Raw genomic sequence first — 22,824 nt, 5'->3', positions numbered from 1 at the left:
ATTATGTTACAAATAACTTTCCTACCTGACTCGGCCATGCAATAAATATGCAATTTTATAGGCTGCTACCTCGGGTGTCTGATCGTGTTCCTGTCATTTGTTTCGTATTGACACATAGAATATTCGGATTGGTATATTCCAGACTTAAAGGGGCACTACAGCGAAAAACTGTAAAATTTAAAATATGTGCAAACATATAAAAATAAGAAGTACATTTTTTCCAGAGTAAAATGAGCCACAAATGACTTTTCTCCTATGTTGCTGTCACTTACAGTAGGTAGTAGAAATCTAACAGAAGTGACAGGTTTTGGACTAGTCCATCTCTTCATAGGGGATTCTCAGCAAGGCTTTTATTCTTTATAAAGATATTCCCGAAAAAGGATTTAAACAACGATGCTGGCCAGCTTCGCTGCTCGCTACACAGGGTTTTGGCAGTTGGAGTGAGCAACTGCCATTCACTAAGTGCTTTTGAAAAAAAATACATCCCTGAGAATCCCCTATAAAGCGATGGACTAGTCCAAAACCTGTTGGTTCTGTCAGATTTCTACTACCTACTGTAAGTGACAGCAACACAGGGGAAAAGTAATTTATGCCTCATTTTACTCTGGAAAAAATGTACTTCTTATTTGTATCTTTTTGCACATATTTTACATTTTACAGTTTTTCGCTTTAGTGCCCCTTTAACGTGACACTGAAGTGCAAAAAAAAAACTTATGATAATGAATTGTATTTATAGTACAGATAATTAAAAGAATACTATCCATTAACAATTTTTTTTTTAATTTGGGATTAAGAGAGTACCTGAAGTGCTGGTAAATAATGATGTATGATCTTTTTTGTTTACAGTATCAAATTCCTTTCACTCTTAACTGACAGCAAGTCTGCTGATATCTGACGGCAGAGTGAGCCACGAGGGTAGGGGGAATTCCCTCACAGTGCATCTGTTAATCCTGTGTGTGAGAGAAAGCTCTCAGCAGCTGCTGTGTCTCTGACTGAAGTGTCTGCAGAGAGCAGAGGAAATGTAACTTATGTGCAACATAAACATTTGTATGTGAAACCTGACAGGCATTTCATATAACTCTGCTTCAGTATTACACTGTTCTTAGCAGGTCAGACTTCAGAGATTCCCCTCTGCAAATGAGACATTCCAAACGTAGCCAAAATCTACACACAATGAATTACAGCTTTTGCTTCTGATATTTAACATGAGAAGTAGGAAAATCTACTTAGACATTATTTGTACATTGTCATTTTTTACACTTGCTTTAATAGTGTTCCTTTAATAGAACATTAGTAGCAGAGTAAATAGTCTCATATTTTTATTTTCAGGTATATAGCTTTTTTTTTTAGAACATTGTATCTTTCTCTAATAATTGCAGTTTACACGCTACACTTAGTAAAGTGGTCGGAGAGCTCAGAGAAGCTCTTTTGCATAGATAACAACTGAAGTTTCTTAACTCTTCCTGTACTGGAAACAATATGGGCTTGATTCACTAAGACAAATAGCATGCCTTATCAGAGTTAAGAAAAACAAAAGTTTGCTTTCCTAAAACAGAAAGAATTTGCGATAATTCAGGTTGGAGTGAGCTCGAGATGTCTCCCAGGCACCACTGCTGAATATATGCAAATTAACCATTGTCAGATGTTATAACTCTGACCTTATCAGAGTTAACATGCCTTATCAGAGTAGCATAGCGAGTGCTATGTACTTATGCCTGCTAATTGGCAATGATGAGAGCTCCACTCGGCCTGCCCTGAGCCCCTGCTGGTCCAATCACTTTAAAGGACTTTATCCCCGCACTTTGATTGGCCCAATAGGATTTCAAATTAAAATAAATAACTTTTCATATCACTGGCGCTTAGAAAGTGCTTGCAGTGTGAACCAGCCCTTAAGGTAGCCATACATCTAGCAATTCTGATTCAATTGACAAAGCAATCGACTTTATCAAGGAATCTACTTCAGTATGGTTGATGGAAAGTCGATTGACTAGTGACCCGCACACTACAAGCGATATCCTATGCGATTCACCTTCATTTATCGATCTGACCGATGTATCTCCATGTTCTGAATGCAAAAATCGATTCAGAGTCGATTGAATGCGATGTGAACAGCAGCCAGTTCCTGTGCGATAGACCGATATCTTCCATTCTGCTCCATCCACTAAGCTGGTCGATTCCACATGAACTCAGCCACTTTCCATCGATTGGGAATTCTGGCACACACTCTATTCTCTCTCGATTCTATAAAATGATCGAATCGAACAGTCCATCTTACGGCCAAATCGTTAGATGTAAGGCTACTACCTTTAGGCTGACTATAACAGAAATCCTTTTTGTGTCATTTAGAATGCCATATCCATGTTCTGTCACTAGAGGGCAGGGCTTTCTGCAGAGAATCAGGAACAACAGACAATGATGAGTTTAGTGTAATGTTGTCTCTCAGATTCCTCCAGCACCAGAAGGAGAGATATGAGCTCCTCTATATCATCCTATAAGCTCCCTTGTAAAACGAGGGGTCTCCTGGTCTCTTTCCCCAGCTTCCCGCAGCACTGAATGAGGAGTTGTGTCCACATCAGACCCCTACAATGTAACCTCCAGCCCCAGGAGTATTTTGATGAGCCCTGGTCCACATGGACATTGTATAAACATCATTTGCGTGCAGCATTTATTTTAGTGGTTGTCACAGAATTAATTACATCACTGACTTTAATATGGATAGTCTCATACCCCAGGTTACTTACATTACAATTCTCTAGTATTTACTAAACACAACATTTTATCACAAACAAAAAAATGAGGCTCCCCAGAGCTTCTGAAAAATCAGTAAGAGGAAGCTCTGAGTACCAGTAGAATCCACCATCCATGGTAGTCCTCGCTTTATATACCCATCTGGCCAGTCTTAAGTTATGCCAGTCCTTCTACACATGTCTCCCATACCTGTTAACGTACGTCCTATAACATATCTCCTCCACCCCTGAAGCTGAATTTCCTTCCCCAACCCACAGGAACTTCTGCAACAGTCATGTTGTCCATCAGTATTTCCATCTCCTATACCAAAATAGACTATGGTGTAACAAAGGGCCACATGGTTACTGACTGGATAGCACTCCCTCCTAAATGCAGTCCAGGGTTCCAACCCCAGCTGGGAGAGATCTTTATAAGGTTTGTAGGTTCTCCACATTTTGCTGGGGACTATTCCGGGTCCTACGGTTTTCTTGCACAATCCAAAAATATGCTGAAATATCTATTGACTTTCACAAAAAAGTTGGTCCAACACTGTGGTAGGAACATTTGAATGTGACCCCCACAGAGGGAGAGTTAGTGATGTATTGTAGACAGTTCAATAAACTTTGCTCAGTACTGAAGAACTTGGGCCAGCACTATAAACAAATATATCATGATAGCAGTCCGTGTGACCACATGGTGGGCTCTCTGTGACCACATGGTGGGCTCTCTGTGACCACAAGGCAGGCTCTTCAGTAACATGGCAATGTCTCTGGTAGCATGGCAGTCTCTATAATAATATGGCAGTCTCTATGGTAACATGGCAGTCTCTATGGTACCATGTCAGTACTAAAACAGTATCATGTGACCAAAGCAACCATCTATCCAATACAAATTGACATAGTTTACATCTAGACTTCATTTAAGTTTTTGTGGAGATTTTTTGCCAAGCGTGAAAAGTCCATATTCAAGTGACAAGCAAGCAACACCTGTTGTGTAGTGTACTCTGAAGTTTCCATCACATTCTACTGTACACAATGTTCCCATCTACTTCAATTTTAGCTTTAAGGGTGGTGGACTAGAGAGGTCCTAATGGAACGTATCAACCTTCTCAGTGGAGGACAATGCTGGCCCCTCACCATATATTTTATACATGCAGATTTATGGTCATATACCTGCAGATTTAGCATCACTGAATTCATCAGCAGGTATCTCCATGTGAAGTGGCATCCTACTGGCTGGCTCTATTCTGTAGACCAGAGTACAGGAGCTACCTCACAAAGTGTTCCAAGAAACCCCCTGGAATGAACACAAAGGCGGGTAATTCACTGCCTGTTCCTGGCACAGTGGGGAGGAGGCCTGATAGTGAGCTCAGTAGGATTGGTCTGGACCGCCTTCTTTCTTCAGAATTGTGCCACCAAGTGAACTTCATAGTTATCCAGAAAATGCCTCCACCTAAATCTCCGGCACATGCAGGAGCCATCTTAGCAGGTGGAGGTGCAGCTTTGTAATGAAGCTATACTGAGCGATGGGTTGTGTAAGAACCTGGCCAGCTTGTCAGCGAGGACCTCTAGTTGGTTGACATCTGCATACTTCAGTAGATTCGCTCGCCGGACAAAGTAGTGGCGCAGGAAGTGCTGCCGGGCGCATTTCAGAAGCCTGCGGATGAGGCGGAGGAAGCAAGAAGCAAAGTCCACCCAGTGTTTGGAAGAAGGATGCCTTTCACACTCCCACAGGAGGATCATCTGCCAGAGAGAGAGAGAGAGAGAGAATGAAGAAACATGGTGACACAGGCAGAGTATGAGTCTGTCCCCTTGTAATGTCCAGTCACCTGGACCAGGGATAGGGGAGGTCCCAACTACGGATGGTCAATGAGATGCAAATATCTCAAGGTGATGCAGAATTATGAAAATTTTGTATGTAAATTTATGCTGCTTGAAAATGAACCAATCAAATCACGGTGAGGTAAAATTTGATTGGTCCATTTTCAAGATGGATACATTTGCATAATCCTGCATCACAAATTATTTGCTTCTCATTGACCATCCCTAGTCCCAACAGCTCTACCCTCAAGACTACTGTCCTATTATTATTTTATTAAAATGATGAATGCTTAAAGAGAACCAGAGATGAAGCACCCTCTTGTATTTTACCTTATAAATCAGTGGGAACATGACAGTAAACACCTAATCTGCTCTTTGTTTCATTGTTCTCTGTTTAATCTGACTGTTATCACCTCTGATATGAATCCCCGACTGAGCACTCAGTCTAGCTTTGCTACAGAATGATTATAGCGGAGTCTGTCTTCTCTGGTGTCTTTTCAAGCCCAAGCCTGCCCCCTTGTGGCTCTGCTATAATGACTCAGCTATAATTATTCCCTGCAAAGCCAGACTGAATGCTCAGTCTGGGATTCTTATCACAGCTGATAACAGACACTTTTAGCAGTGAGGATGAAACAGAGAGCATGGTAAGTGTTTTCTCTAATGTTCTTACTGATATATATGGTAAAATACACAAGGGTGCTTCATCTCTGGTCCCCTTTAAGGGTGTGACAGGAAGTACAAACCGGCTGTGCAGAACAGTAGCTCCCACACCTTTCAGATCACATCACTCAAGAATTATTGGTCATTTTTTTCAGGGCACAGACTGGAAGTGGCATTGAGTTTACCCAGCATAATATTTCTGCCCCTCCTCCCCCCACTACTTTCTCATTATAGTGCCTCCATTGGTGCTCAGTAAACACAATGCATGCCGCCCTTCCCCCCTCCCCTTCCTCTGCTCCCTCTTCCCCCTCTCCTCCCTCTTCTTCTCCCCCCTCCCCTCCCTCTTCCCCCTCCCCTCCCTCTTCTTCTCCCCCTCCCTCTTCCCCCTCCCTTCCCTCTTCCCCCCTCCCTCTTTCCCCCTCCCTTCCTCTCCCTCCTCCCCTCCCTCTCTTCCCCCCTCCCTCTTCCTCTCCCCCCTCCCTCTTCCTCTCCCTCCTCCCCTCCCTCTCTTCCTATTCTGGATACAGTCTCCTCACCTGTAGGTGTTGGGAGGTGATGACAGGGCGGGTTCCTGGACACCACACTTCCTCCTTCAAGTGGCGAATGACACGCAGGCATTTCATACGGCACCCTCCGTCCTCATCCACCCCATCCAGCAGGAGGCGCTCTGCACGCAGGAAGGACAGCTGCCAGTGGTAATTGGTCCGAGCAATGAGGTCAAAGCCGAATGACTGTAAGACAGAATCAGTCAGCAGTGTGTTGGGTGGTGAAACCCAATATCAAAACAATGAGAGGACATCAAGTAAAGAGACATCTACGGAACAGAAGAGGATATAAAACAAACCATAAAGTAGACATGAAACTGTCGATTTTCACACAGAAGAACTTTATTCACATACTCCAACAAACAATGCAACGCGTTTCGCAGGTATATTTCCCGCTTCTTCGGGCAATAACAGGGAGGAGTATAGCACAGGATAGTCTCAAGGTCACGAATCACGATAAGTGCCTCTGAGCCTCTTGAAGTGCTTTTTCATTCCACTAATACAGTATGTCAATTTCTAAGTATAAAAAAATCTTTGCTGCCTCAACTTCTTATTGCGGCCAAAAGCTTGGTACCAGTGAAGTGGAGGCATCCAGACCGTCCAAAGAAAGTGTTGGTGATTAAAGAGGCTGAAGACTAGCAAATTGCATTACAAACGGATGCTTCCTGCGTCTGTCTGAGTCTTCCCAATATCAATGTTCTGCTCTACAGCCAGACAGACACATTCCTCTTCATATAATAGGAAACCACCGGATGGTGTGACACTATCTGACTAGGAGCTCTAAGATGTTATCATACTTACCATCATCCTGCATGGCGTGTATGTGGTGGTCTTAGCGTGTGCCTGGCCAGATTTCCTCTACCCATCTTCATTCACACATTTGGGAACAGGTGTATAACAGTTTACATGCATGCACCAAATTCAGGCACGTACTATAATATAGGACAAATTGCATGCTGAAGTTCTACCTCTACAAAACGTACAGTTTACACAAACACATATATGGACCTTTGTTCAGCCCAAAGAGGAGTGAAATATGGATGGGAACATTTCCCTCATTTCTGATACCTCGGGGGAACAATAATAAAGCAGAAGACAAAGAGATCCACGTGAAAGCCCCGAATTCTGCGAGAAACGTTGAGAATCTCGTGTGAAAATCCAGAACTCTACAAGAAACGGGCGTTGCTATCCCAAGAGATCAGTGGCAGGTGCCTCGGATCTATTCTGGGGTGCCCTGGATGTCCCCAGGCAGAGTCAGCTGTGGTACCTCAATGGCGGGCATGCTGGGAGCTGTGGTGCATCAATTGGGGGTATGCTAGATACTGTGGTGCCATGCTGGGCACTGAGATGCCTTTATGGAGGAATACTGGGAGCTGTGGTTCTTATGTGGGGGCATGCTGGGAGTTGTGGTGCCTGAATGAGAGGCCCGTGGGAGCATGGGAGGGGGTCCATAAGAAGGTCAGGGAATGGTATGGGGGGAACTGGAAGATAAAGTGACGGCAAGTCAGCCCGCCCAGCAGAAAGCCAGAGCAGCCAGCACAGAAGCCAGGTAACTCTGCCTAGTTATGTTTAAGTGACACTGCCTATTTATGTGATGTGCTGCATTTTTTTTTTTGTATTAATGGAGAGGTGGCTTTATCCAACATTATTCTGTTAAAGAGGAACTGTAACGCCAAAACGGCCCCTGGGGGGTACTCACCTCGGGTGGGGGAAGCCTCAGGATCCTAATGAGGCTTCCCACGCCGTCCTGCGTCCCTCGGGGGGTCTCGCTGTAGCCCTCCGTGCAGTCCGGGCAGCGGTGACGTCATTATTTACCTTCCTGGCTCCTGCGCAGGCGCTCTGATGCCTCTCGGCGCCGAAGTAGGCGGAAATACCCGATCGCCGTCGGGTCTGCTCTACTGCGCAGGCGCAAGTTTCCGGCGCCTGCACAGTAGAGCGGACCCGACGGAGATCGGGTATTTCCGTCTATTTCCGTGCCGAAAGTCGCCACAGCGCCCCCGCTGGAGCCAGCAAAGGTAAATATTGAACTGACAGTCGGCACAGTCGCCGGCTGTTCGGAGGGCTGCGGCGAGACCCCCGTGGGACAGAGGACGGCGTGGGAAGCCTCATTAGGATCCGGAGGCTTCCCCCACCCGAGGTGAGTACCCCCCAGGGGAGGTTTTTGTTGTTACAGAGTCTCTTTAAGTTCATGTAAATTTGGCTCCACCCATGACCACACCCACATTCCAGCACAGGGCTACACCACATTCCAGCACAGGGCCACACTCATTTTCTGGCTGGAAAGCCCAGAAGTGCCCCCGATCTCTTAGGATCCTAGCAACGCCCCTGAAAGAAACTGCGAGGTACCAGTGAAAAATGGCGCCTCAATGAAAATCATTATTAAACGATATTTATCGTTTTATAAAGTTACAAAAATTGCGCCGACCATCAAAACGTAATTTATCGTTGTAAAACCTGTTTTTTTTGTCCTGCCTGAATGATATTTATCGCTTTAAGCCCTGCTTTGCTGCCATTTCGAAAATGTCTGTCCGCCGACTTTAACATTTAGTAGCACATCCCCCTTATAAGATAGAAACATCAAATTTGCAGGAATTGTTCAGAAGAGAATTAGGAATAAGAGGAAAACATTTTTTTCAAAAAGACCTTATAGTTTTTGAGAAAATCGAATTTAAAATTCCCCTTCTGACTGTAGGAAAATTAAACGCCCGCCGACTTTAGCGGTTAATAGCAAAGCCCGCTTAAATGCCAGAAACACCAAATTTGCAGGGAATGTTAAGAAGAACAGTGAGAATAGTGGGAAGGATTCAATACAAAAAGAACCGGCTTATTGATGAGCCTGTTAGTATAGCTTAGAATGCGTCCTGTGGGACGCGTAGCTGCCGGCTCCCTGCTCTCCTCCCCACCTGGCTGCACCCATGGGTGCACTAGGTGCCAGGCTAGGTGAGAGTGACAGGTGAGGAGGCGGGAAGGACAGCGGGAGCCGGCAGCTATGCGTCCCACAAGACGCATTCTCGGCTATGTGGGGGGCGGCGGGGATCTTCAATCAACTTAATTGAAGATCACAAGATAAGAGGACACTGTATGCGTTGGATCATTTACTGAGGATATTGGCGTGGGAAAATTTTTAAAGGTACAGGTAAGTATTTCTGGTTAATTAAGAATATTAAAATACTTTTTTTTCGTGGTTGCGTTTTATTTCATTTAACCCTTTGTGGAAATGGGTAAGGGGTACTTTGTACCCCTATACTTATTTCTCCTGGGAGGGAGGTGGGCATCTGGGGTCCCTTTCTTAAAGGGGACTCCCAGATGCCACCATGAACCCCTCCCAGGGAGTCATCACCCCACCTCCTCCTGGGGCACTGGAGGTGGGGAAGAGCCCCTTGTCCATGGATTGGACAAGGGCTCCGGGGGGGGAGGGGAAGGCTTGGCCGCCCCTCCCCCCCTCCCGGAGCCCCTCCATACCATGGACCATGCGGGCTGGTATAGCTCAGGGTGCGAAGCCCCAGTCGGCCGGGGCTCCGCATTCTTGCTATCCCAGCCTGCATGGGGGACAAGAAGTTACAGAGGCTCGGGAGGGGGGACCCCACGTTGTTTTTTTTTTTAATTTCCCACATCTGAACATAAAAAAAAAAAACACGTGAGGGCTCCCCCTCTGGAGCCTCTGTAACCCCTTGTCCTCCATGCAGGCTGGGATAGCCAGAATGTGGAGCCCCGGCCAACTGGGGCTTCGCACCCTGAGCTATACCAGCCCGCATGGTCCATGGTATGCGGTATGAATCGATTTTCTCAAAAACTATAAGGTCTTTTTGAAACTTTTTTTTCTTCTTGTTCCCAATTTTCTTCTTAACATAACCTTAAAATTTGGTGTTTTTAGCTTTTAAGGGGGCTGTGCAACTAAACGTTAAAGTCGGCGGCCAAACATTTACCAAACGGCAGCTAAGCAGGGCTTAAAACGATAAATATCGTTCAGGCAGGACAAAAAAAAAAAGCAGGTTTTAAAACGATAAATTACGTTCACAAGGTCTGCGCCGTTAAAACGATAAATATCGTTTTAAACAAATATCGGGCAGAAGGGGGCACCATTATTTAACCGGCGCCATTTTTCACTGGACGCAACTGCGATAACCCCATCCAAAAGTTGAGAATTCTGCAAGAACCAGGGTGACTCTCATGTGGAAGCCACAAATTATACAAGAACTCTCATTGAAATCTGATATTTCTGCAAGAACCAACATGAATATCATTGAAAGCCCGGAATTCTGCAAGAACCATGGTGACTCTCATGTGAAAGCAGAGATGGAGTAGAAGGAAATGGGGTGCTAGGCAACGTAGTAGCTTTGGCTCAGGCTTGTGGTCCTTTTGGTAATTTGATATGGGGAGGATTCTGAAAAGGTGGCAGTTGAGCCCTTTGACACCCACTAAGCCCCAGACACCTGCCTAGGAGGCCTTGTAGATAGTCTTGCTTTGTGTGAAAGCCGAGAATTCCATAAGAACCAGCAAGAAACCCATGTAAAAGTCCAGAAGAAAAGCCATATGACTGTTGCCATCTTAATGCATTACTAATTTGGAGGTTGTGCCTGAATCCTTTGTGTGCCGAGTTGTATCTATAGCCCTGCAGCGAGCTGTTAATGCTGCAGTGGGCTGAATTGTAAAAAATGCCCTGGTCACTACAGGGGTGTAAACCTGTGGTCCTCAAGCGGTTAATGCACTTTAGCACTTAGCGCCTTACATGTTTAGTTTTTTGTTCCCCTGACGAAGGCCCCCATTTATAGAGGGGCCGAAACATGTAGGCTTGTTCATGTAGGGGAGTGTATTTTGTATGTATCAGTGCAGTGAGAGGAGTGGAGTTATCCTTCGCAATGTTAGCTGAGGATATAACTATTCATTAGTATCACCTTCCACTGTTTTGTCACCTAATATGTGTTAGCAGAGCTACCAAGTTTTGATCTTTCATCTTTGATTAAAAGTTACATTTTATATTTATTTTTCCTCTTTCAAGGCTAATCTGTGTTTAAACAAGACGAGAAGTCAGGAAATAAAATGATTGGAGACTACTGCTGGTGTTTGAATTGTGATTATTTAAATCCAGAAACTCAAATTTGCTGCCTTCAGCACCCCGAAATGTGGACAGGGTCACGGGGAGCTCACTTATTTGTGCTTCACGTTGCTCTTCATGTGAGTCATGTGAGGTACAAATATGTGACCCCCCCCCCCCCCCCCTGACCCTGTCCACTTGTCTGGGTGCTGAAGTGTGGTGACTGACGGGCAAATGCGGGTCCTGGATTCCAATAACCCCAATTCAAAGACGTGTAATCCTTAAATGTGTTTATCTGGGTGACTGCCTACAGAAACCCTCCTCCACCTGACACATAGAACACTTTTCTCACATATACCCTTACATTTTACCATAATCATCAATCAGTACCTTAGCACATCGAGCCTTGTCCTTGGAGGGCCACCGTTTAAAGAAACGTGGCCATCGAGACTTCTTAGGCCAAGTTCCAGGAATTTCAACCACTGGAACGAGCTCCACTTCCACCATCTGTTCTGTGGTCTCCACATTCAGTCTGACGACTGGGCTGATGCACTCCAGCACACTCACTCTACCTGGAAGAGATATGGCACGACGGGTGGAGATTGAATTTTTCCTTAGTTTAGTTAAAATAATACAAACACAACCGCTTAACCTATGATGACCACCAGCACCACCAGGAGGCCCATCTGCCAGGAGTGCCTTATAACCAGTGGGCCAAATGATTCCCTCACCCACAAAAATGCCTGCTCCGGAGAGGTGCAGACAATGCTTCATTACCCAGAATTCAGTTGGTGGTGGGCTGCCATGTTTATGTCACACCTACCCAATCTTTAGCTAGAAAGAATCCATGCCAGGGAATTGAGTTTTGACAATGGTAATTCATCCGCATAACGAATAATGAATCATTAAGCAGGTATTTGGTTGAAGCAGCTCATATCTGACCTTAGGTGTGGTGGCATTGGGTTTTCACATATGGTTATCGGTGAGCCAAAACCTCCAATGTGATACAAGCCCGAAAGCCAAATAATGGTGGATTGTGACAATGTCCTCATATGCTGCTTATTCTCACTGACATTTCAGGTGATGCTCTCATGGTTTCATACAAAATACAGCAATTAAAATTTCAGACGATAAACAGAAATCACATCTGGTGGAGTTGATGTGGAGAAAGATACAGACATGAAGATTGGAATGTGAGAGGAAACAAGGCTTTATGGGAAGAGGACATGTGGTAGAGGAAGGACACTTATGGCTAACATGGGGGGGGGGGGTGATATACTCAATCTTATCAATAAAATGCTTTTATAACCACCAACATGGGAAAAAAAATCACTTTTACCTACTCTTTGGTTATTTTTCAATTGCAAAGTGCTGAAAATTATTTTAAATCGAAGATGAACTATTATCTCCTAGGAGAAACCTAGGGAGAACAATGTAATTGCATATGGGCCAATATTTCTTACCAGACAGGTTGCAGGAAGGGATAGCTCGCTGGACGAGCCCATGGAAGACGTGGAGCACCCGTGCAGGAACCAAGTCACCTTGGATGTTGACATCACTCTCATGCCAGTGGGGAGTGCTCTTCTGGAACTGCTCCACTTCCAGCCACTGATGGAGTTTCTCCGGTTCCATAACTGGAGTCAGCAGACGAACCCCGCTGGGAGTATAATATCTCCAACGCCGAGAACTTTTCTGCCGAAAGCCACTGAGACCTCGAAGAGGAACTGTGACCAGAAGTTGTGAGGGAGCCAAAACCTGCCCAGAGAGACAATGGTGAGAGACAGCCGTGATGCAAAGGAACATTTCTCTCTACAAGTGTACCTGACAGGAGAGGACTACAGAGCAATGTGAGGTGATGGAAACATGGACAATGAAATCTGGCAATACTGTAAAGAATAAAGCCCTTGGCACTACAACATACAACATGCAGATAAAGCTGCTGTGGTACTACTCACATAAGGAGGTGGAACCAATCATGACACTACAACCAGTGCTGCTCTTCCGGATTCCGGATATCCTTGTAACCCGGATATCCAACCTTTTTTTCAGCTATCGGATTCGGATTCCAGATTTCTGTAGAAATCCGGATAGCTATCTGCGGATATTTGGGCGCATAACACAGATATCCGTGGATATTGCGGATATCCGGATCTGAAATACTGTAACTAAGGAGATGACGTCCTGGAGCCAATCAGAGGGCTCCCAGCAGAAGCCCTAGCAACCAATCACAGAAGGGAACCCTGGACATCCCCACCTGAGCTCATTGAGCCAATCAGAGGCCTCCCAGCCTAAGCCCTGGCACCCAATCACAGAAAGAAACACTGGCAAGCCCCCTGTATAATAAGGAGGGCTGCCATGATGAGACATATCGTCTTAGCTTGCTGAATGCTCACTGAGAGACATGCTCCAGTGCTGCTGGCCTAGCAAGGGCTGTACACAGTTATAAACCTAAAGCTGTTCAGTGATTAACCCCTTCACTATCACTACACTATTGTTTAATTAGCTTGATGTCATTGTGTGACAGTCAGAGTGTGTGCTGTGCTGCAGGGCTGCAGGCAGCTGCTATGTGTCTGTGTGTGTGCTGTGCACAGACCAGGCCAGCTGCTGCCTGCTGGCCTGCTAGCCTTAGCTAGCTACAGTATAGGTTAGGTTAGGGATTAGGGAATATGATTACTGTGTTATTGTGTAGTTAGTACTGTAGTACTGCAGTCAGTGCTCGTTAGTTGTTAGAGTAGTAGTACTACTGTGTTAGCTTTCTACAGAACTGCTGTGCTGCTGAGAGGTGCCAGTGTGACAGTTAGTGTGCACTAGTGTCTTCTCCTCTGCTGTCTGACTGTCACTCGGCACTTGGCACGTGTCACGTGGCACGTGTCACGTGGCACTTGGCACGTGTCACGTGGCACTTGGCACGTGCCACGTGTCACTTGCCACGTGCACTTGGCAAGTGACACGTGCCAAGTACCAAGCGACACGTGCCACGTGGCAAGTGACAGGTGGCAAGTGACACGTGCCAAGTGCCACATGACACGTCCGGCATGCTCCTGGCAGACGTTACACCTGCTGCTGCTGCTGCTGCATTGCCCTGCTGCCTGTGCTGCTCCCACCGTCAGGGTGCCACAGGCCACTGCTGCTGTGCTGATACCACCTATATTTAACCCAAAACACAATTGCTGCGTAATTTTTTGGAGGTGTCTGGGCTGAAAACTGCCATGTCCCAGTTGTGCGGTTGGACTTTGGACACAATGTGGTCTGCAGGACTGCTGTCTGGAACATAGGCCTGATGTTAATTGACACCCATTTTTTTTTTGGGGGGGGGGGGGATTTTAAGTCCCCACATCATCAATTAGTGTTCCCCTTTAAAAAATAATGATGCTACATGCCTCATTTACTCTAAAACCGTTTTTGAAGCAATTTACAGGCCACTTCCGGTTTTTCTATCCAGATATCCGAATCCGCCTGGATACCCCGGATACTGAGGTCGGATATCTGATCCGGATTCAGATTGGAAAATTTTGAAATTGGATATCTGACCCGGATCGGATATCTGGGTATCCGGACCCGAGTTGGATCTGGATTTTGAAAAGGGGTATCCGAGCAGCACTGACTACAACAGGAGTAGATAGAACCCTGGACAAGGAGTTCTGGCACCACAACATGAGAGAGGTAACCAGGAATGAGTCCTGGCACCACAACATCAGGAGATGGGACAAAGAACCCATAGCACAACACCATAAGCTGGTAAAAGGGAAAAGCAGCCATTGAGTTTTAACATGAGGAGGCAAAACCAAGAAAAATCAGTCTTGGGAGTAGATCATAAGGAGGTGGAACCCTGGACAATGAGTCCTAGTTTTACAACATGGAAAGAAGGAACTGTGAACAAGAAGGCCTGCCACCACATGAGGCACTGGAAACATGAGCAAAGGGTCTGAGGCTACAGCAAGAGGTGATGGAACTATGGACAGGGAGTCTTATCACTACAACATGAGGTGATGAAGCTATGGACAGGGAGTCTTATCACTACAACATGACGTGATGGAACTATAGACAGGAAGTCTTATCACTACAACATGAGGTGATGAAGCTATGGACAGGAAGTCTTATCACTACACATGAGGTGATGGAACTATGTACAGGAAGTCTTATCACTACAACATGAGGTGATGGAACTATAGACAGGAAGTCTTATCACTACAACATGAGGTGATGAAGCTATGGACAGGAAGTCTTATCACTACAACATGAGGTGATGAAGCTATGGACAGGAAGTCTTATCACTACAACATGAGGTGATGAAGCTATGGACAGGAAGTCTTATCACTACAACATGAGGTGATGAAGCTATGGACAGGAAGTCTTATCACTACAACATGAGGTGATGAAGCTATGGACAGGAAGTCTTATCACTACAACATGAGGTGATGAAGCTATGGACAGGAAGTCTTATCACTACAACATGAGGTGATGAAGCTATGGACAGGAAGTCCAGGGGCCCCAACCGTCCCGTTTTCGCCGGGACCGTCACGGGTTGGGGGAGGGGTCCCGCTGTCCCGGGATAGCCCCCCTTGTGTCCCGGCAGGCAGCAGCTCCTCTCCAACGGAGGAAAAAAGAAGGATCGAGGCGCCAGCCGCGGCTGTGATGTGCGGGATGCGGGCCAAGCTTGTCCCCCCTCCCTCCGAATGTGCCCCCCAGTGTCCCCCTGTATGGCGAGATACGAGCGCAGCAGAGCGGCAGTCTTACCATCTTCCTCGCGTACTGGCATCTCGTCTTCCAACTACTTCCTGTGACGTCACAGGAAGCGGAGAAGACGAGATGCCTGTATGCGAAGAGGAATGGTAAGACTGACGCTCTGCTGCGCTCGTATCTCGCCATACAGGGGGACACTGGGGGGCACATTCGGAGGGAGAGGGGACAAGCTTGGCCCGCATCCCGCACACCACAGCTGCGGCTGGCGCCTCGATCCTTCTTTTTAGCTGGGCACCCTCACCCTTCTCCCCACCATTTATATATATATATATATATATATATATATATATATATATATATATATATATATATATATACACACACACATTTTTGACTAGGGGTGTGTCAGGGGGTGTGGTTGGGGGCGTGGTCGGGGGCGTGGCTTAAGTGTCCCGGTTTCTCATCTCAGAAAGTTGGGAGGTATGGGAAGTCTTATCACTACAACATGAGGTGAAGAAGCTATGGACAGGAAGTCCCTGTTTCTTTAAAGTGAACTAAGCAGTTCCTGGCTTCAAATACCTGCAAGGGCTGCCATTGTTCAGAAGCTCAACCCCTGCTGTTTTACAACTGCTATTATCCAGGCTAGGTGTGAAATTCTTCAACTGTAACTGATGTTTTCTGTTTGAAGTACAATGGGGGTTTGTTTGTGGTCAGTTAAGTCTAATGAGGTGATTTCTTATCAGTGTTCCACCATCTCCTGCTCAGCAACCACAGGTCCTTTGCGGACAGACAAAGTGGCTATTTTAACCCTTAGATGTAAAGAAATGAGGTAAATTGAAAGTTTTTTTTAATAATAAACCACATTTTTAGATTGCATTTTTAATTTGCTATAGAGCTGCCCTGGGTGTTAAAAATGATGCTTGGTTCACTTTAAATACCCTCCCTCCCTCCTTCCACACAGGCAGCCAATTATGGCGATCGGCTGTCATAGGCTTCTGCCTATGAGAGCCGATCGCTCTCTTGTCCCCCAGGGGGACAGCTGTGTCACACGGTTGTCCCCAGTGCAGCGCTGATGCTGATTGCAGCGCTGCACCATGTAAATAGACGGCGATCACGCCGTCTAACAGTCTTGCTCGGAGACTGAAGGCGGGGCAAAGCTCCGCCCCCCCAAGCAGGAGATGCGCGTGCAGCCTGCGCGCGATCTCCTGCAAAACAGAGCCCCAGGACTTTACGCCAATCGGCGTTAGGCGGTCCTGGGGCTGCCGCCACGACCACGCCCATCGGTGTGACGCGGTCGCCAAGAGGTTATCAAGCTGACACATCATTGCATTCTAAGTTTGGAAGTTTAGCTTTCAGGGACAACAAATGGACAATCTGGATGAATAATTATCCCAGGAGAGAGAAAGGTTTATGCGGAATGCCAACAGCTGCCACTAGGTAGCAGCAATAAGCTGCATCACCCGATGTCTTACAGATTGCCCAGCAAGCTCATGATGAACCAGAACTCCTAGGAGTGTACTGCAAGGGGCTACAAAGGAGTTCTCATTGCAGCATCGCTGCATCAGCTGGGCACCGGCAGAAGCCACAAATAGTACAGCACCGGTAATTGAAGTGACTGATAATCGCTCTCACCACTGCGCACACGGGATCAGTGAATAATGGCGCCCAGCGCCTATGCATAAAAATGGCGCCGCATTAAAAAGATACGCTTATCGCTAATTATCGTTAGTACTGCATAATAATGGCGCACAGGGAAAAAAGAAGAAAAACGGCACACACTAACGTTATTTATCAATAGTGGCACACACTAACGTTATTTATCAATAGCGCCCTACATAAGCCAAACTGCAGAAGTTATTTAACTGCAAAACAGTGAATGGATTTAATGTAACACTGACAAGGTTAGGGTTAGGCACCACTGGGGGGGTCTTAGGGTTAGGCACCACCAGGGGGGGTCTTAGGGTTAGGCACCACCGGGGGGGTTTAGGGGTTAGGGATAGGTACAGAGAGGGTTCTGTGTGTTAACGCTAAATAACGATAAGACTTTAACGCTAAATAACAATAAGGCTTTAACGTTAAATAGCGATAAGCGGCAAATGGATTAGCGGCAACACTGTGCGCCATTATTCACAGGCGCCATTTTCAGATGGATGCGCGCACACAACACACAGCTCAGCCAGGGTATACACCATCACTTACACTAGTCTGCTAGGCCAGCAGCCCACCACAATCTCATCTACGCGCAGATCCCCACTACTGGCAACGACATCTGTCCCGGCCTCCGAAGCTACATACACACAGCCAGACACCATTCTGTGAACCAACCGATGAGCAATCATTCTACATTCAATAACAGCAGATATTAAACAATGTGTTGTGACAGATCATCAACCAATAGGATAGGTAATTGATGCAGGGTGTAGGAGAGGTGTGATAGATTTGCCTGCGCCAGCTGGGCCATTCGCTGCAACCCCTCCTGCCCCCCAAAATGGCCCTGAGCGGGCCCCGGGGTGGGGGTATCCAAATTTACACAGGGGGCACAGTGATTTCTCGTTACGCCCCTGAGTATATGTTTTGCAGAAAACCACAAACATGTACAGGAGGGGTAATTAGTCTGGCGGTGCCGGCCGAGCTGATTAGCTACCACTGTGGATTTCCACAAAACATGCACTGCTGGTGGGCCCTGAGGACAGGGTTGGGGAACACTGCTGGTGGGCCCTGAGGACAGGGTTGGGGAACACTGCTGGTGGGCCCTGAGGACAGGGTTGAGGGAACACTGCTGGTGGGCCCTGAGGACAGGGTTGGGGAACACTGCTGGTGGGCCCTGAGGACAGGGTTGGGGAACCAGCAGGGTTGGGGAACACTGCTGGTGGGCCCTGAGGACAGGGTTGGGGGAACACTGCTGGTGGGCCCTGAGGACAGGGTTGGGGGAACACTGCTGGTGGGCCCTGAGGACAGGGTTGGGGGAACACTGCTGGTGGGCCCTGAGGACAGGGTTGGGGAACACTGCTGGTGGGCCCTGAGGACAGGGTTGGGGGAACACTGCTGGTGGGCCCTGAGGACAGGGTTGGGGAACACTGCTGGTGGGCCCTGAGGACAGGGTTGGGGAACACTGCTCTAATTCACTTAAAAAAATAAATAATTTAGGTTTTCTAACATTTCCTATTTTCATTTCTGTTCACCGCAGGAAAACGTGTGGGAACGTCACTGGTTAAAATGCGAACATCCAAAACCGGCTAACGTAGTGATAGCATCTTTTACCACAGAGTAAGGGTTTCCCTGTTATAAAACATAATAATTACAGTATGTAGAAGCTTTCCAGAGGCGCCAATAGAATAAAAGTCACTTAAACGAGCTTAAAACCGATGGGGCAGTGGTGGGCCTATCCCATCCATGCGGACAAAGCAAACAAAGGAAGGACTGTGGCATCAACAGGCAAACAACAATTTATTTATACTCCACAGTAAAAATAGGCAACGCGTTTCACGGGCTCAATCCTGCTTCATCAGGCCAATGAAAAAGGAGCATACAGCTTAACAGCATCAAAACCACACTGAGCGCCTATTTTTACTGTGGAGTATAAATAAATTGTTGTTTGACTGTTGATGCCACAGTCCTTCCTTTGTTTGCTTTGTCCGCATGGATGGGATAGGCCCACCACTGCCCCATCGGTTTTAAGCTCGTTTAAGTGACTTTTATTCTATTGGCGCCTCTGGAAAGCTTCTACATATTGCTAAGTCCACCCTTGGTGGAGGGTTGTACCCATCTTCTTCCCATCTACAGAGAGCGACTTTTAATCCTGAGTGGGGTCAGGTTAATCTCCCCACCTGCTTATACAGTGGTTGCCTAATGGTAACCCTGGTTTGTGAGTATTAAATTGTTATATTACTCATTATTAATTATCATCTATACAATATCACACTATTGGGCTCTTGGTTTTCCCCCCTCCCTTTATAATAATTACAGTGTTAGATATGCATAACTATTTGGGTAAAAGAGGCGCCCTGGTATACGGTAAAAGCATTTAAAAACAGTTTAAAGAGAGTCTGAAGCGAGAATAAATCTCGCTTCAGCTCTTATAGATAGCAGGAGCATGTGTGCCACTGCTAAACCGCCGCTATCCCGCGGCTAAACGGGGGTCCCTTACCCCCCAAATCCCCTCGAGAAGTCCCGGGGATCACTTCCTGATTGAGGCAGGGCTAACCGCCGCAGCCCTGCCTCACGCGCGTCTCTCAGCGCATATCTCCGCCTCTCCCCCGACCCTCTCAGTCTTCCTTCGCTGAGAGGGGCGGGGGAGAGGCGGCGATGCGCCGCTGATAGACGCGCTGAGAGGCAGGGCTGCGGCCGTTAGCCCTGCCTCAACAGCAGCAAAATCTATGACCAAGTTGGTCGTAGATTTTGCAAGGGTGGGTTTGGGGGGTCAGGGACCCTCGTTTAGCCGCGGGATAGCGGCGGTTTAGCAGGGACACACATGCCCCTGCTGCATATAAGCACTGAAGCAAGATTTATTCTCGCTTCAGTGTCTCTTTAAAAACGAAAAGGTAATGAGGTGTCTTACCTCAATGATGACAAAATCTTTGTAACAACAAAAGATTTTATTAGTGATAGCACAGGCAACGCGTTTTGCGGGTCTGAGCCCGCTTCCTCAGGCCAATAGCAGTGCCAAACTAAATGAAATGTTTGGCTTAGGGATGCTCTCTAAGCCAAACATTTGATCTGGGTGGTTAGGTGGGGGGGAGCAGGTGTCTAGGTGGGTAGGGTTAGTATAGAGCACGAAAGAGGACCTGCATGGCACATGGGAGGTGGGCGGAGCAGGTGTCCAGCTGGGTGGGGCTAGTATAGAGGACAAGGACAACAGAGGACCTGCACGGCACATGGGAGGTGGGGGGAGCAGGTGTCCAGCTGGGTGGGGCTAGTATAGAGGAATTGCACGGCACATGGGAGGTGGGCGGAGCAGGTATCCAGCTGGGTGGGGCTAGTATAGAGAACAAGAGAGGACCTGCGCGGCACATGGGAGGTGGGCGGAGCAGGTGTCCAGCTGGGTGGGGCTAGTATAGAGGACAAGAGAGGACCTGCAGGACACATGGGAGGTGGGCGGAGTAGGTGTCCAGCTGGGTGGGGCTAGTATAGAGGACAAGGACAACAGAGGACCTGCACGGCACATGGGAGGTGGGGGGAGCAGGTGTCCAGCTGGGTTGGGCTAGTATAGAGGACAAGAGAGGACCTGCATGGCACGTGGGAGGAGCAGGTGTCCAGCTGGGTGGGGCTAGTATAGAGGACAAGAGAGGACCTGCAGGACACATGGGAGGTGGGCGGAGCAGGTGTCCAGTTGGGTGGGGCTAGTATAGAGGACAACAGAGGATGGACATCAGTTGTGTAGACAAGTATATTCCACATTACCTGTATACAGGGGTGCAGCGACCGCCGTCCCCTTAGCAGCTCCATCCAGAGGGCCAATAGATCTGGCAGCTCCTGATCCCAGCAGCAGCAGAGAGAGGAGAGGGACAATGATAAACTACAACCAGACATGATGTCACGCAATGGCCCACTATGGGAGCAGTGGCAATCATTGTAGGGCTGCTCATTGTCCCCCAATGGGACAGTCATCGGTTACAGTATATGTGTGCACCGTGTGACATCACTCACCTTTATGTTGTCGCTGTGGACGCCGGAGTTGGAGATGCTCTGGAATCGGGAGTCCCAGGAGCTGATCTGGGTGGTTAGGTTGAGGACAATGTTCTGCACCTCCTCCACCATCCTGGCCACACGTCGGTGCCGGGCGTCCCCCTGTGGATGGAGACTGGAGAGTTATTGGCCAGCGATAAGGAGGACACTATAGACTCTTTACTCAGAGAACACTCATTTCACCTGTACTGGACCGGTATTTGCCTAACCCTCCCCTTACCGCCATCATTCTGCACCATCTCATGACCTGAAGATCTCAATCCTCTCCTCACTATTCAGAGAACTTGCTGGACCTCCTTTCTCTAATGACTTCATAACTGAATTCACTGGACTTTCCCGGGACTCTCCCAGGAGTTCACAAAAGTTGCCGTGAGGATGATGAGGAGAGATTTGTGATCCCCAACATTCAACTAGGCCTAAAATTACCCTCAACAAGTCAATAGGATGCTGTGGTGCATATGTGTGGTGGTAGTGGAGTGGTATGTTGTTGTGTAGGTTGGTAGGGCGGTATACTGAGGTGTAGGTAGATGGGATGACACATTGAGGTAGAGCTACCGTCTTTCCCCTAAAATAAGACATCCCACAAAAATAAGACCTATCTTATATTTTACGCATGCTTGAAATATAAGCCATCCCCAAAAATAAGACCTAGCTGCGCACAGAGCAACAAAGGTTAGGGTAATACCTATGCTCCACGCTCCCCCATCTACCTCCCTCACCATGCCACCACTCTATACTAGCTATACTAGGGCACTATACTAGCTATCAGTGGTGCTCAAATACCCCTTTTTAAAATTCGAGTTTGGTCGAATTCGAATAGTAAATTATTCGAGGTCAGTCGAATATTCGAGTCGAATAATTTTTACTATTCGATTCGACCTCGGACTTCGAGCTCACTATTCGAGTCGGTATTCGAGCTGACTATTCGAATTGGCCTTAAATAGCTTCCAACACTTGTTTTGAGGGTGAATGATGCAAGAAACATCATCTTTTTTTCCAAGTAACAACAGCAAGTGATTATGTGGGGATGTTCCTTTAAAAAAAAAAAAGGTGGAAAGAGAAGTTGTGTCCAGAATTTTGTTCAGTCCTTCTTCTTCTTCTTCTTCTTCTTCTTCTTCTTCTTCTTCTTCTTCTTCTTCTTCTTCTTCTTCTTCTTCTTCTTCTTCTTCTTCTTCTTCTTCTTCTTCTTCTTCTTCTTCTTCTTCTTCTTCTTCTTCTTCTTCTTCTTCTTCTTCTTCTTCTTCTTCTTCTTCTTCTTCTTCTTCTTCTTCTTCTTCTTCTTCTTCTTCTTCTTCTTCTTCTTCTTCTTCTTCTTCTTCTTCTTCTTCTTCTTCTTCTTCTTCTTCTTCTTCTTCTTCTTCTTCTTCTTCTTCTTCTTCTTCTTCTTCTTCTTCTTCTTCTTCTTCTTCTTCTTCTTCTTCTTCTTCTTCTTCTTCTTCTTCTTCTTCTTCTTCTTCTTCTTCTTCTTCTTCTTCTTCTTCTTCTTCTTCTTCTTCTTCTTCTTCTTCTTCTTCTTCTTCTTTCTTCTCTTCTTCTTCTTCTTCTTCTTCTTCTTCTTCTTCTTCTTCTTCTTCTTCTTCTTCTTCTTCTTCTTCTTCTTCTTCTTCTTCTTCTTCTTCTTCTTCTTCTTCTTCTTCTTCTTCTTCTTCTTCTTCTTCTTCGTCTTCTT

The 22,824-nt window shown here is 46.7% G+C and overlaps 1 protein-coding gene across 3 annotated transcripts in view; it reads right to left on the bottom strand.

Moving 5' to 3' along the window:
• Window positions 1–2,688: 2,688 nt before the first annotated feature.
• MAB21L3 (mab-21 like 3) overlaps window positions 2,689–22,824 on the bottom strand; it is a 38,447-nt gene continuing 18,311 nt past the window's right edge. For 2 of the 3 annotated variants that reach the window (XM_068271005.1, XM_068271006.1), the window contains exons 2-7: window positions 21,117–21,257; window positions 20,871–20,942; window positions 12,251–12,542; window positions 11,178–11,359; window positions 5,744–5,938; window positions 2,689–4,469 (exon numbers count right to left, since the gene is read on the bottom strand). In XM_068271005.1, coding sequence (XP_068127106.1) covers window positions 4,209–4,469; window positions 5,744–5,938; window positions 11,178–11,359; window positions 12,251–12,542; window positions 20,871–20,942; window positions 21,117–21,257 — 1,143 coding nt within the window. In that variant the 3' untranslated portion in view covers window positions 2,689–4,208. The remainder of the gene's footprint in view (window positions 4,470–5,743; window positions 5,939–11,177; window positions 11,360–12,250; window positions 12,543–20,870; window positions 20,943–21,116; window positions 21,258–22,824) is intronic. The other variant, XM_068271007.1, reaches the window with a different exon arrangement.

This window comes from Hyperolius riggenbachi, chromosome 2, assembly GCF_040937935.1.
Source record: "Hyperolius riggenbachi isolate aHypRig1 chromosome 2, aHypRig1.pri, whole genome shotgun sequence".
Lineage (NCBI taxonomy): Eukaryota > Metazoa > Chordata > Amphibia > Anura > Hyperoliidae > Hyperolius > Hyperolius riggenbachi.
The sequence above is the reverse complement of the archived record's forward strand: the minus strand, read 5'-3'. Positions and strand labels throughout refer to the sequence as shown.